This window comes from Cygnus olor, chromosome Z, assembly GCF_009769625.2.
Source record: "Cygnus olor isolate bCygOlo1 chromosome Z, bCygOlo1.pri.v2, whole genome shotgun sequence".
In the NCBI taxonomy this organism is placed as follows: Eukaryota; Metazoa; Chordata; class Aves; order Anseriformes; family Anatidae; genus Cygnus; species Cygnus olor.
Genome location: NC_049198.1, coordinates 79,476,559 through 79,492,498, shown reverse-complemented (window position 1 = coordinate 79,492,498; position 15,940 = coordinate 79,476,559). Strand labels below are relative to the sequence as shown.

Below are 15,940 nucleotides of genomic sequence, written 5' to 3'. Positions count from 1 at the left end.
TCTGTCCCCCCGCAGACCCTCGCTGGCAGGGCGGTGTGAGAAGCTGGGAAGTCCTTGGCTTAGTGCAAGCACTGCCCTGCAACAGCTAAAGATCGGTGTGTTATATTATCAGCATTGTTCTTATTCTAAATACAAAATACTGCACCGTACCAGCTGTCACAAGGAAGATTAACTCGATCTTAGTTAAAACCACGACGCTGCTGTATTGAGATTGGTTTTACAGCACTGGAGTTCTAATTTCAAATCAATTTGGAAGAGGAGTTTGTGCTCTGTAAGTTTTTTACATGCTTCTAAAGTTCTGATCTGTCCTCTGTCCCTTCCCCACTTTTTTTGATATTTATCAGATATTTTGTGTTACCTTCCAGGTTTGTTCCAAGTAAGCTTAATTTAGATAAAGAAAATGTATCTTTTGTCAAGCATTGCTGATCTCATACTAACTCATTTTTGTTGTGAAATTACTTTTCATCTGATTTCCCCTCAGTTTTCTTTTTTCTTTTTGGATTCTTTTTCATATTTGGAGTAAAATTTTGTTACAAGGCATGTAAAGTTTGAAAATTTAGTTTTCTCTAAGATTTTGTTTCTCTTTCTTTTACCCCCCTTCTCCAACACAAGGAATTTAGAACAAAAGATTTTTGCCTCTGTATTATTTCATATGTCCACGTGGCTGCAACTGGATTGTTTCTTCTGCTTTCACTTAAGGATAGGTTAAAAATAAATAAAAGATTGGAGGTATGATGGTTACATTATTATTTCATTCTTGCAACCTATTTGTTGTGCTGTAAGTTTTCCTTACAAGTTTGTATTGCCCTGTGCTTACACCGCTAACCTGACCTCAATGGTCGGTATAGTTTTTCCTTCATTTTTAAATGAAATCTTGTTTACATAAAAATACTCTTAAGGGTAATACTATTCTAATATCCAGCAGATTTTCTTGAAATTCATGAGTTGTGAGAAAGTGTTTGTATTGCCTGTAATGTGTTTTTTCAGAAGTCTCTTGTTACCTTGTTACACTGGATGAGGCTGGTGCTGTTTTGTGTTTTTCCGTGTCACACCATATAATGTATTTCTGTCTCTTGCATTAATTTCCATGTAGTCTTGGGAAGCAATGCGGTCAGCTGCTGTAAAGGTGAACATAAAAATAAGTATACTAACACACACAGGCTTTAGTACATGTTTTTTTTTTATGATTTTTTTTTATGTTTAGGTATTCTCATTCTGATTTTAAAGTGACATAAAGGTAGAATAGTGCAGTGGATTGATCACCCTTGTCCTTTAATTACTGTACTTTATCAATAAGCTCTGTTGTAGCTGTTACATTTTTCATCTACCACAGTATTCAAATCAATAAGTTGTATTTAACAGCAGTATTCCTTCTGAAAATGCATCTAATCACAGTCAGTTAAGCACTGAAGAGTCCTCTACTTCCTGTGACACTTCGTTTTCTTGGTTAGTTATTGTAATTTGTGAGAGTGATTATTTATTAAGTTGACCCAAAGAATGATGAAGGAGGTGTTAAAGGAAGTCCTTTGTCCATTGTTATTCATTTTAAATAATACTTGGTATGATAAAGAAATCCCAGAAGATGATAAAAGTGCTGATGGTATGTCAGTACTTGAGAGAAGAGGGTGGGTTAATACAGATAATAATAGACCATGCTGTCACAATGTATGTGAAATAATGGAATACTAATGGAAAATTGTATTAATAAATAATTAAATGACAGAATGAACTCTTTGTTGATTCAGATTATGAGTTTGCTTGATTGCAGTTACTGTTCCAGTATTATAGATTTAATGTTATGTAAACTGACTACTTTAAAATAAATCTAATTCAAGACTGCGTAGTGTAAATAAAATAGCTACTTCATGAGGTACTATTAAGAATCCCTTCTTGAAAAAGTAACAGTCTTCAGGAGTTGTGGTCTTCAGTAAATACTGCGTAGTGAATTCCTAAATATTCCTAAGTATTCTTGGGAAATAACATTAAATCATCACTAGTCAAACGTTTCCAACCCAAGATTGGTTAAATGTTAAATAGGAGAGAATTTATTTAGCATTATCCCAGTTATTTGGTAAGTTAGGTCTGCAGCTGTAGAAAAAAAAAAAGGCAAGTCAGATTGTGAAACAAAGAAATCAGGAGAAACGAGAAGCCACCACTCTAGCAGTGTTTGTCCTATGGAGTTTGGCTTGCATAAAGTTGTCAACTGGGATTTAAGAAATATATGGAAACACTGGAACTGGAAAAAAATTACTGAGTTAGAATAAAAATTTCATAGAAGACTCCTAAACTTGCATCTAGTCAAGTAAGGGGAAAATTAGAGAGGGAAACCTTAACAGACTAGTGACTTAACATAGTGACTAGTGACTGAAGCCAGAGTAATTGAGACTGGAAACAAAACCTGAAAGATGTGACTAACCTTTGAAACTACCACTGGAAGCTGTGGAATCTTTAGCACTTAATAAATTAAAATTGAGACTGAATGCCTTTCTGAAGGCATGCTGTAGTTAAACACAAGTGGTTGGTCTCAGGGTTTGATCGCTGTAGGAAGGCAAGGCCTGTGGTAACCAGGACACAATCCTGGCATGAAGCTCTGGGCCTTCCAAGCAAGAACTGTGAATTTCTACTGATGATTTTCATCAAAATGAGCTGTATCCGTGGTTGCTCTTCCTGCTCATCTGCTGCTTTTGTCTGCACACCTTTGAGTGTGGTAGTACTTGGTTGAGTTCTGCTATATCGTTCTGCAGCCACAAATGCTAAGGTAGGCCTCCTAAGGAGGGCTTCGACTGATTGGAGATGTGGTTTTTTCCACAAAATACATAAATAATTTTACGAGGTTGGTTTGGAGAAGTTGGTGAAGTTCCTTTAGCTCCTGCGTGGGATGGTTACTGTTAAGTCAAGAATTGCCTAACAGTTAAGAGATAAACCCATGAAGGTGTGCACTGACAAAGGTATGAACCGCAAACAGCTGTGCAGGCTGGCCGGGATGTAGCTCTGCTAAAAAGGAGCTGGAGGTCCTGTTGGACAGCAGTCTGAAGAGGCAAACTTTTTCATAAGGGTGCTTAGCGAGATGGGAAATTTCATCTGGGTATAAGGAAAAGAAAATGTGCTAAAAACACTGAACATTGAAATAAGTTCCCAGGAGGAGTGGTGGAGTCTCCCTGACTGGAAATACTGAAGGCTGGTCATGGCAGCACCCTGGGTTACCTAATGGGTAGGCCCAGCTTGCAGCAGAAGGCTGGACCAGATGACCTCCGGAGATCTTTTCCAGCCTAGACTGCTCTACGATGCCGTGGCAGCAGTCTTTACTTTGGGCAGATAAAGCAGGGTTGGGGATAAGACAGTAGCAGAGCTCTCTAGAGTTGTCTGATTCTAATTACTGAATTGAGCAATTAGTGGAACCTTTTTGTGAATGTTTCTGAAATTCATACAAAAGAAATGTTTACTTGCCTTTATATATATATATATATATATATATATATATCTTGGTCCTTTTTATTATTTTGGAATAAAAAGGGAAAGAAAACTTATTGATGTTAAAACAAGACTCAGAGTGATACAGTCAGAATTTTGAGTTGAAGTTGGTGGTCTTAAATTACGAGCTAAAAGAGTAATGAATTTATGTTACTCACATTGTTTTTATACACTCTAATGTGGTGCAGCTTTGCAGAACCAAATTTGTGGGCTGCATTTGTTTTACAAGGCTATTCGAGTTGCTTGTCAGATAGTTGAAATGAAGCAGTACTACTCGGTTTGGTTGGCCAGATAACATGTGCTGCCTCTAAGGTAGAGGGACAGACCAAAGAAATTTGAGATGCTGTAATCATAAAGCTGAGAGAAATGATAAAATTGAAGAGAAAGGTGTCTCATATTGGGGGATGCTGTGGGCAGAGCTGTAGGGCAGATCCATTGAGGCAGACACTACTGCAAAGAAGGTATGTACACTATGGGAATTTGGGGTATTGATATTTGATTTTGATGGTAAACTGATGACTTCAGTAGCACCCCATGCTCATTTCAGTTGTGTGTGATTTGATACTGAATAGCTTCCATCTCTATTAGGTATTTCTGTGTCATCAGAGCACCTGTGTTATATGCAGAGTAGTCAGACTGGGTGGTGATATTCATTCTTTTCATGTACATGTTCTGGTAGGAGTTGGAGGAAAGAAGTATTTCACAGAAAGGAAGGTGCACCTCTCACCTTTCCTTAGCCTCTTTTTGTGCACCTCAGCATGGAGTCTTCAGTAGGATTAAAAATAGTTTGCTGTGTGCTAGGATCTGGACTACAGTCAGTTCTGTATTCATTGCATTTTCAGCCTCTCAGTCTGTCATCTTTTCAGGAGTCTTCAATTAATGGCAGGCAGCACTTCTGAAAGTCAAGATATTACTTAAGAGCAAAGGGAGAGAGGAAAAAAAAAGCGATTTTAAAGTACTAGACACATATGCGTATGTCTAGGCAGCTTTTCATGGTAGCCAAAACAGAAATCATTTCCTGTTAATTTTCCAATCTCTCTCTCTCTTCATCTGTGGCTGTCCTGCAAATTACTTTGGTGTCTCTATTAAGAGAGTCTTTGAGTTTTTCTGTGTTTGGAGGCCTTTTCCTCTCCCAGCTGACCCATGGGATTGCTTGAGAGAAGCTGACATTAGAAAAAAGATTAAAAATTCTGACTTTGTCCTGTAACTACTTAGTATGTACAGAGATGAGGCTATTGAAAGTCAGTGTTCTCCACCACATCTTTCAAGCCAGAATCCTGTTAAAACCAACAGTGTAGTGCAATCATCTTAAAAATTCATCCAAACGTGTTTTTTTTAATAAACTATCACAGGGCAATTATGAAGTAATATTGTGCCAATATTACTTATCCTTGCAATGTACACTGTGAGAAAATAAGATTCTGTAATTAAAGACCATTTCACACACAAATGTTTGCCAGATTAATGTTTCTTCGATGTTTCTTTTTGTCCTCGTCACTTGATAAGTACTCCTGTGCAACAGTGGAGCAACACAATATGAATCTTTTACCGAATATAATATTATTACATACAACGTAGGCTTTTTTTTTCAGGTTTTACTTGAAAGATATTAGTTTTTCATAAACTTTGTTTCCTTGAATTTTCCCTGTCATCTGCTGTGTATGGAGGATTCTTAGTGGCATTTTTGAGGAAGATGATGGTGAAAGGTACAGTGAAATTAATGCCCTACTCATCTTGGGTGCTGAGCTTGGAAAACCTACAGAACTTTCTTCAGAGTTCTTAAAATGGGAATCCAGCAGTCCAGAGTTCTGAGGACTGAAGCAAATTGCTCAGGTTGAATGCCCTGAAAATGGGAAAAGTGCAAACCAGGTTATCTGAGAACATTTTGTTTTATAGGAATCGAGTAAATCTCGTAAGAACACCTGCAAATTCATCCTCTGAGCAGGGTTCTCTTCTGCAACATTCTCCTGCCTTCACGGCAGGATTGTTTTTTCTGTCCCCAGAGTTACTTGCCTGACTCACTGGGTAGTACCCATCTGCCTCACCACAGGAGGTAGGGTTCTCCATGCACTTAAAGTATTGATAATACACATTCTTGAGAGAATATTGCATTAAGCATTCAAATATGCTGCTGCTGCAGAAGAGTTCCTGGATGGTCATTTTGAATCTTCTCATTTGGTTGGTAAGGCCATCAGGTAAACCTCTCAGAGGCTGTGTTTAGGTTGTACTGTCTGCTTTTGTATTCTTATAGCACGTTTATTATTTGATCATGTCTACAGGCATTTATTTATGAAGGTCATTTCCAGCATTTCAAGTCTGTTAAGCTACAACAATTAAAATTTCAGTATGTGGAATCGTGTTGACTCTGCCCTGTGTAAACAACCGAGTTGCTGATGAGGTGGGGGCACTAATGAAAACAGCTCACAGTCCTCTGCTCTTTGAGCTTAAGGGGTAAATAACATCAGAAGGTAGCTGCTGTGCAAATAAATCAACTGTTCTTGCTGTCTGTGGTCTTGTACTTTATCAGCAAGTTCCACCACCGTTTGGTACAGTGCAAAGATGTACTGAGATTCAGGGATTTTGGGACCCTTGCCAATTTCTGTGTACTCCAGGGGTAAAAGATCCTGCTCTCCCAGCATTTGTTACACAGCTCCCATGCGTTTTCCCTCTGTCTTTTTGCAGCTGTATGGAGCATGCTCTAGGCAAATAGGTAAATTTTCTGGAAATTCTGATAAGTCTTAATAAGTCTGTAATAAATGTGTGCAAAAAGCAGTTTTTACTTAAGCAGATCTGGGCAAGCTCTAAGGGGAACAGGAAGAGGCACATGCTGCATGATAAGCTGATCCTCTGGCAAAGTTTCTAATAATCTCTGCAATGTGGAGATGTTAGAGCTGCTCATTAACAGCAGAACTGCATGGAAGATCCTACCTGTGAACCTTCTTTGTGTACTAGATATAGACATTTTAGCTGAACTTACTCAAAACAGACTGAAAATAATTGTCTTTCAGAGCTGAAGGTTGGCAAACCTAAGTGTAAGTAAATAAGGTCTTTAATAATGAAGGAAAGTGAAGTATAACCTTACCTGAAGCAGTTGTTACTGATGTTATCTGTAGTGTCCTAAAAATAGGAATAGATAAAATATAGTTAGACAAAAACAAACCAAAACAAAAAAGTCAACCAACCAAATAAACAACAACAACAACAAAAGTTATGTTTCTTGTGCTTTATCTGAGCCAATGCAGAAAATGGTCTAATAGCCAAAACTGTCTCCCAGCCATGTATCTGAAGAAAGTCTAGCTCTGAGTCATCAAACACATTGCACAAGCCTCATGCACGCTTGTCCCTAGCGTGCTTGGTATGTCAGTTTACAAAGAACTAGACTGTAATTCAACTGTATTTTAATAAAGCATTGTAACCACAGTATTCTGATGACTCATGTTTGGATTATGTCCAGATAAAAGCGATGGAGTTGTTTGCTTGAAAATACCCACATGTTTTCTTCTATGTTGCACTTGTGGTGGGTTAGCATTACATCTTTTTATGGCCTTTGTTCGGAATTTTTGTACCAGATAACATTGACTTAATTTCAGTTAATGTATAATGCTAATGTATAGCAAAATCATATACTAATGTTTTTTTTGCCACGTTTCTACTTGGATTTGCATAACAAGGAATAATTAAAGCCTGTAAAAATCTGTGTATGTGTGCACTTGTTTCAGAGTCAGAATATACAATAGGGTGTCTAATTTAAAGACTAACACGGTCAAGCACTATCCAGGTCCAGATCAGCTCTGTGGTCCAAACTTCCAGTACCACTTTACAAACAAAATCATAAAATATGTATGCATAACTATCTTAAGTGTGCAGATGTCTGTTTTCTTTGTTTTTGAATTTTTGACCATTTGCTTGTGAATCCACCAGTCCAACTGTATTCAAAAGGGTCTGGTGAAAATGCAGCCTTGTGAAGCCGCAGTATTTCTGATGACAAATTATTGGGCATTGAGGTTGAAGCGACACAGAATACACATAGTATGTCTAGTGACAGAATATTTAAAGTTTGCATGGGAAACCAAGATACATACAAATTAATGTAAGTTCCCTTGGAAATAAACTTGTTTAAGTATTCCTTGGGTGAAATAGTAAATTGTTTTTTAGGATGTGTGCTTAGCATAGCTACTGGAACAAACAACCAAAGAAGAGATGTTTTATGAAGAATCTTTAAGTAATTGCATAGAAGAACGTTCAAAATGATCTGTATTTATTATGGGGCAACTGATGAAGGACATTTGTGAATTATGTGAAGTGCTGAATGTATGGAGTTCAAGATGACTGGGGCTTAAAACTGATTCCTAGAGTAAACTGCAATTCCTGCTTTCGCCTGTAAGCAAGTATTCAGGGAGATTTATGTGTACTTACATTCCCAGTGTCCGTTTCTGGACCATCAGACTCCAGTTCATTCAATATCTGTTTGTAAAAGAAAGGAACTCCAACCCTCTCATCTAATCTCTTCTGTTTCTCATTTAGCAAATATCAGTGAGGGTTTTAGCAGAGTGCTGTGTTCACACAAACAATACTTAAAATACTGTGTGCTTGTTTCATCCTCATTCTAATATCAAGTCCTCCCTCCAGTGGCTGCTGTAACAGTTTTTTATACATTGTCAAAAAGAACTGGAAATTCTGTCTCAGAGCTAAATTCAGATTTAATTATTTATTTATATTTGATGCTTCTAGCTTTGTTAGTGAACCTCTAAGTTATCAATTCTTTCCTCAGTGGCTAGGTCTATGTCAGTTAAAGGAACTCAGGTACACATTCTAGGGGCAAAAATGCCAGAAATTCTTGGTCACTGCATTGATTTATCTGATTAGGAAAAGGGGATTAATTTATCAAGGTAAATCTGTTCAAATAAATTTTGTATTTCTCACCTTGGATAATAAGAAATCTTCAAGCACCTACATGTCATTTGTAGCTGCATTAACTTAACTATACTCAATCACGAATTTTCAATTTTTTTTGTAGGGAGGATTACCTAATTTGTCTGACAAGAATAATTTTCATCTGGCCTATCAGAAATCACTATGATTGTCACTCTCTATCACTTTTAATAATTTTAACTTGAGTGGGTTTGTTTGTTTCCTAAGGTGATTAGGTAGAATGTACATGTTTTTACTCTGGAAACATACAAACTGATGATGGGCAAGATTTTCTAGTTGGTGATCTTCTGTCAGTGAACTATATGGAAGCATCCAAGAAAAATCTTTCATAAAATCCATGTGTGAATCAACATTTGAGTGGTTTTGATATATACATTGAGTATGCTTTGTGCCAGTAAGAAGATTTTTTTCTTATTTATATTGATTAATTCTGTTATTGGGGCTAATGTGATTAAAGTGTTAGTGAAAAAGAAGTCCATCTTAACTGAATCATGCTGAGTTGCATCATTATTTTAAAAAGTGCATGGTCTAAGTAAAGGTTGCATGGTAGAGTTGTGTTTTGTGGAGAGACTTTTGACAGTGTGCTGTCGTTTTGCAGCACCTTAGTCTGAACCACCTTCTGCAAAGGAAGGTGTCAAAGTCAACCCTAGCCCAAACTCGTAGAATGTAGAAGACAGTTAACTGTCTTGAACAAATAATAATAACACAAATAATAATAATGATAAAAATAAATAAAAATAAAAAATATATATCTCCTTAGTTAATAACTATCAGCCCCTTACATTTTATTTTTTTCTTAATCTGTAGGAAAATGTTTCATGTAATAGGTTTTCTTTGAAGAAAATAGACAATAATCCCCCCATCTTTGTCATACTGTTTTGTTTGTTTGTTTGTTTGTTTTTCTTGCTGTACTTACAGTGAACTACCATTACTTAAACAATTTTGAGGTTCTTTCTTACAGTTGCTACTCTTAGGGAACCAGTAGTACAGCAGATAAATCCTGCTGCTCTTTGTTTGAAAGTTGCAAGTTGCTACCGAGATGCAGTTCATGCAGACTCATCCATGATAAAGTGTAAAACAAATTGATAATGACTGATAGATGAAACAAAGAACTAAAAAGATAAAGTGAAAAAACCCTCAATGCATAGAAGTTTTTAATTGAAAAGGAAGAAACAGTGATTGTGGTATGGTAGTTTGCTCCCTTGGTGTCAGATTAAAGATGAAAGAGACTGCAGACTTGAATGTCTGGGTTGCCTTCTGTGCAATAGGAAAAAATTTACACATATATTTTGCATATAAATTCTCACCTTGAACATATTGAGGTTTGTTCTATGCCTGGACAATTGCGCTATAAATTTCAATGCAGATAATGTATTGTAGAGATCACAGTGGTTTAAAAATACATACTCCATGTAGTTTTACTAAAACTGAGGACTGTGTAGTACAGTGTGAACAACTCGATTTACTTCATTGAAAAAGAAAAATCCGTAGAGATTGTGAATGTTCTGTTGCTTATTTGTGGTTTTGCTTGTATTTTCTACTGTGGACTTTAAAAAGTGTGTGGCTTCTCCAAAATGCTTAAAGTTTACTGATCCTATGTCAGAGTTGCAAAAAAGGAGTATTGATTAGATAAATGTTCCTTCAGGATTAAGAAGTTTCATTCTTGTGAATCTCTGACCAAGTATGATAGAGGAATTTTTGTCACACTATGTTGTGAAACTTCCTAATCCAAGATAGCATGATAAGACTTTGTCCAGTATAAGTTTTGAATAAGAGAAAGTCAATTTTAATTCTACATTATAGAGTACGATTTTATAATATTCAGGGAAGTTTTGCTTTCAAAACAAGTTCTGTTGTTTTATATGCAGTCTGTTTACGTATATGTGGTAGCAAATCAGATCTCTTGAAGCAGAAGTCAGTAAATTTGTTAATTGCTAACTTGTTGATTTTCAGATTGTCCTTTGATGACAAATGCACATTTACTTCACTATTTTAATTCTGCTGACAGTTTGGGTAAGGATGGCTCAGCTCCAGCAAGGAGGCCCGGATGAAAAAGAGAAGACTACTGCATTAAAGGGTATGAATTCTTCTGCCTTCTTTTTACATATATAGACTCTTCAGAAACGGTTATTAATATTAAGGAAAGGAAAACACTTTTATCTAACTATGGGTTAGATTCTGGGAGCTGCAAAACTGGATAAGACTATAAGTCTATCTATGTAGTGCTTTTTGTCTGGTGGTGTCCATTATCAATAGTTTCATAAGATGGTTCAAAAAATAATGATCTATGGTAAAGAGTAACAGACTAAGAAATCCATTAATTTTATAATTTTCATAATTATCCTTTGAAGAAGTTGACTGGTGCTTTTGTGTTCTTATTTACGGAGGGGTATACTTTAATTTTTATGCTATTTATGTTTCAGAATTTTGTATCGATATTATAGCTTTAAAAAATCTCTTTAGCTGTAGAATGTTAGCAGTGAAAACATTTTCAAGACATTGATTTCCGTATTGATTTCATAGAGTTTTCTTTGAATTGTATGTTTAGAAAACTAATTGTGCCTAAGTGACTTAGTGCAGTAAATATCTTTAGGGAAAAAAATGCATAAATGACATTTTTTAGAGAATGTTTTTCAGATTTAGAAGTACCCGGAGTTGATTAGAGTTGCAAGTAAGCTAACCAAACACTGGATTGAAAGTGCTTGCATCAGACACTTACTCTCTAAATTGTCTTTCAGAAGAGAAAAAAGAATAGAAAGAACCTTGCAGCTCCAATGTAAAAATTGTATTTCTACAAATTTATTATTAGAAATGTATCTTTTATCATACAGAGATGGTAGATTGTGCTCCTCCAGTTAAAATTGTGTATTTCGGAAAGGTTTGGTGAAAACCTATGTGGTGGTGTGTTGTTTTTTTTAAATCTTGTTGTACTAATTCTGTCAAATTAATTTATGTTGAGGAAATCATACTTCACGTTTGGAAAAGTAAACCTTCCATTGTATAGTTGGCATTAATTTGATTGTTATCAAGGGCTAGTACCCAAGAAGTATTCCACATAATTAAAACTTTGTGGGAGACTGTGATTTTCTTCATGTGATCTGGTGAACTCCTGTTAAGCTCACAAAAGACCCCTGCAAATCACTCAAATTTGGTCTCTCTTGAATCAAATTTGAGCTCTCTTGAATCAATCTGTAATTGAGTTTGGGAGTCAAAGATCTTTTGCAAGAATGGTGGATCAGATCTCAAAAGAACTTCAAATTTTTCTGAGAACACTTTAGCTAGTTTTTACTTGAAAAATTGCACAGCAAGAAAGTGGCTGTTGAGGTGGTTGGAGCACAGGCTGATTGCAGTCTTACTGAGTGACTCTGATTGAAGATATAAATCATGAGACTTTAAATTCTGAAGATAAAGCTTCATGTACTCCATATAGTATTGCCCTTGCTACTCACGAGATGGGTATTTTTATTATATAGTAACTGACACTTCTGTGTAAACACATTTCCAAATAGGTCACAGTAAGAAGACATGAAAATTTTGGTGCAGTTAAATTCTAGAGGAGTTGTGACGGCAGTCTCTTCACTGAGGAGAGATAAAGTGTTAATGACTGTTTTTACTACCTTTATATTATGAAAATACAGAGGGAGAAATGGCATACTTTTTGTGTCCTGCTGCCAAAAACTTCTTTGACAAAGTTCTTTTCTTCTCTGTCATTCTGTTATTTGGTTGAGAACCAAAGCAACTTGCCCAGAATTTTCAAAGGACAATACACAAGACCAAGCATGAATTGTTTATGTATATGGCTTGTCATGGATTATTAAGCAGATTTGACGAAAAAGAGAGCTATGGTCAAAAAGAACCACATTTAGAAATCTCCTCGTCAACATCCAGTTGTCAAATAGCTATTTAGATAATCACAGAGGCGCTCAGGTATCACAACATCAGTTGGAGAGATATGGAGTTTCAGTGTCCGTGCAAGACCGCCGTAGGTCACTTAGGGAAGGATAAGCTGGAGATAGCCATGGGCAGATCACCTGAAGACAGTTGCCTATTTGTTATTTTATAATACAACAGTGTTGAAGCTGATTTTCAGTACATTTTAAACACTGTAGAAATTTCAGAGGATAAATGTACTAATACAAGGCTTAGATAACATTGTCATTGTCCACAAGACTAATGAAAAAATCATAGAATATCCTGAACTGGAAGGGACCCAGAAGGATCATCAAGTCCACTGATGATACAAAGCCTATTTAAATAATTATTTTAAATAGTTAAAGGATGAAAGTGTAGTTAATGTCAAACTAGGCAAGTGTAAAAAAAAAAATACTTTTCAAACTGTTGCATTTCATTTGAGATGCAATTGTACAATTGTACAATGTCAATGTAGAACTTCTAAACTGAGTATTTGTGTGGTCTTTAAATTCATTCGTGAGGAAGTAGGAAATATATCTCAGTGATATCCTGCTCAATCATTTTGTGATATGTTGTTAATCATCATATTGTGATAACCAGAAAGTATGTTAAAAGGATAGCATTAGGTTGTGTGGGTGATGAGCAACGAGAAGAGAGATGATTGTACAGTATTATTTTTGTATTCAGTAATAGTTTAGTAATTAGAAGTAAGCAAAATAAGTTCCTATATGCTTGCCTCTGGTTAAATGTAATTCCTTAAATTTAGGATTGAAATATGCAGACTGCACTTACTTATTTTAGTGTGCTTTCATTAATGAATACAGGCTGTACCAGGATATACCATCTTAGAAAACAGGTAGTCTGAAAAGTATCATGGCTTGCTGTGAAATGGATAGTAGTTTTCTCTGCCTTGAGAATTATTAAAGGATGGTGGTTAAGGGAAGAGTTCAGATAGCTCAGTCTGTTCGGGCATCAAAGGGAGGGTTAAGGAGTGTTGTGATCACAGGTGGTAAATGGCTGTGAGACAACGTGCATTTGATAATATGTGCTCCTCAGGCAGGCAAACAAGAATGTATCAATGTATCAATGACTTGATATTGAAGCTAGATAAATTCATGTTAAAAACATGATGCGTGCTAGAAACCAGAGACAAATTTCTGACATTAGTGGTAATGAATCATTGAAACAAATCACTATGTCTTTGACAGTGTCTGTTTCTGGACATTTTTTGATCAACGTTAGAGATAAATAGGCAAATAAATAAATATGCTGAAGATAAGGCACAGCTATTGAATCTAGAGCAAGATTTCCAGTAATGAAGTCCTATGTTTAGTATTATGTAGGTTGTCCTTCTGCCTTTAAGATCTAAAAATCTGAACAAACACATTTTGTCAGTGATTATGGTGAAATAAAAAAGACATAGCATGCATTATGTAATTTTTTTTTCCCTTTTTAGATTTATTGTCTAGAATAGACTTGGATGAACTGATGAAAAAAGATGAGCCACCACTTGAATTTCCTGATACTCTGGAAGGATTTGAGTACATATTTAATGAAAGTAAGTTGTATATGCTTTGTAAATGATATACATAGAACTATGTTGAAGGGTTATCAGAAGTTTAATTATACCTTCTAAATCCATATTAGAATTTCATACTTTTCTTTTAAGAATAAATATTTAAGCCTTAGTGTAACAGCCTTGTAAATCTAGCTAAGTAATAATTTTTTGATTTCATAAAACTGTCAAAAAAATCCCTTGTTTAATACAACACTGTAGCTTTGGGGTTGTACTGTGTGCATTTCATGGCTTCCAGTTTTCTGTTGTGGAAGTGCTGATAGAAAAATTCTGAAAGTAATTTCTGTAGCATTGGCATTAAAAAGTAAAATTAAAGAGTGGTCACTCATTCAAGAAACATTTTATTTACTGATGGATTTTTATAGATACAAAAGGCATAGTAATTTATTTATTTAATAATTTTTGCCAGCTCTTTCATTAATACCAGTTGGAAGACACCTCTGTAGTATTTATTTTGATGAAAGGATGAGCAGTGTGATAGACTGGCTCTTCAGGTGTAGGTCAAGGTTCTGCATTACAGCTAAATGTGTAATGACTACAAGTCAGGCCAGCTAGCTGAATCTGTATGTTTAATGAATAGCAGTATTTATAATTTCCAGTGCATACATTCAAAAATCCAGCTGAGAAATAAGTCTCTGAGCTAAAGTAATACCAGCCTCCAGGAAAGGGCTCTTTCAAGATTGTTTGAAACCTGTAGGACAAATGAGGACGTTTACAATTCTACTTCTTTGCAGTGCCTGTTCTGTGAACAGAGGAACTTTAGTTTCTAAATCTGCCTTTCTTACATCTTCCACTTTTAAAGAAAAAAAAAAAAAAAGAGCTTTCCTTTAAATGATAGTCATTTATGCAACACTTAGCTTTTTAATACCCTGATGGCTTTCACAGGAAGGTACTTAGAGACTAAAAGTGTCATGAAAGTGATGCTCTTTCTTTGATGGGAGGGGTTCAGCTCTGTCACTTTTCAGCTCCTTATTTTTAGATCTGCACAGTGTCTACTGTCTTCCTTACTGACTTCAGAGTTAATGGTTCATATGTGGTTGGTGAAAAGAGCTGAAATTTTGGGGAATGATGTGTTAGAATGATGTTACTGAATATTCCATCACTAACTTCACAGGCTGAGTGGTTTCCAGAGAATGTAGCAAACCTATTACATACATTGCTGGTCAGTATGCTGCCAGAGGTCTTTATTTTGCTTTGTACATCTAATTCACATGTTTGCTCCTGTACTCTTAAGTCATAATCACACTTCTTTTTATGATGGAAAAATAAGGAGGATTTTTATGAGATTCAAAGAATTATGAGAAGACATAACAGCACCGGAAAGAAAAAAAAAAAACAGGTTTTTGATCCAACTTATTAAGAAGACTACACCTTAATGACCTTAATGTACGCTGAACAGTATACTTGAAAAGTAAACAGCTGAAAATGAGCAGCTGAGTGAAGAGTTAATGAAAATACAAAAAGGATATTTGTACCTGAGAAAAGGGTGTGAAGTCAGGGAGCATGGAAAATGCACTGGACATCAGGTGAGATTGGTCTGGAAAAAAAAATACCAAATAAGCGGATTTATACACAGAAGGAGTAGAGATATCAGCTGTTAAATGTCTCATTTAAAATATCAACAATCAAAATTTAGAGGTTCTGAAAAAGTGTGAACTGATTTAGCAATTTTTTACAATTCAAAAGGAAACATTTTGTTTTTAAATCTTACTTTCATCATGAAGGCCTTTCAGCTTTCTAGCTGAAAATGATTTGTCTGATTTACTGCAATTTTATGATTCTCTGAGATAATAACTTGTGTTTTTTCTAATAAGCTGAAATATTACTGGCCAGATAACTTTTTTTTTTTCTGCAGTTTGCTTCCTGTTTAGTTGACATTTTATTCTTGATATTTTAACCCAGCCCAAGTCTTCATCTGTGGTTGGATTTGCTACTAGCCTTTTGCTATAAGCAAGGAAAGTTACACTGGAACCTCACAGTCAGTAGTGGTTTTGCTTTGACTACGCATTTTGCTTTATTCTGCTCTTACAATCTCGGTGTGTCCAGACT

At 35.7% G+C, this 15,940-nt stretch overlaps 1 protein-coding gene across 10 annotated transcripts in view; it reads left to right on the top strand.

Moving 5' to 3' along the window:
• FAM172A (family with sequence similarity 172 member A) overlaps positions 1 to 15,940 on the top strand; it is a 234,008-nt gene that overhangs the window by 10,553 nt on the left and 207,515 nt on the right. For 6 of the 10 annotated variants that reach the window (XM_040540846.1, XM_040540847.1, XM_040540843.1 and 3 more), the window contains exons 2-3: positions 10,357 to 10,480; positions 13,772 to 13,873. In XM_040540846.1, coding sequence (XP_040396780.1) covers positions 10,375 to 10,480; positions 13,772 to 13,873 — 208 coding nt within the window. In that variant the 5' untranslated portion in view covers positions 10,357 to 10,374. Of the gene's footprint in view, positions 1 to 10,353; positions 10,481 to 13,771; positions 13,874 to 15,940 lie in introns of those variants that run through there. The other 4 variants (XM_040540844.1, XM_040540853.1, XM_040540851.1 and 1 more) reach the window with 2 other exon arrangements.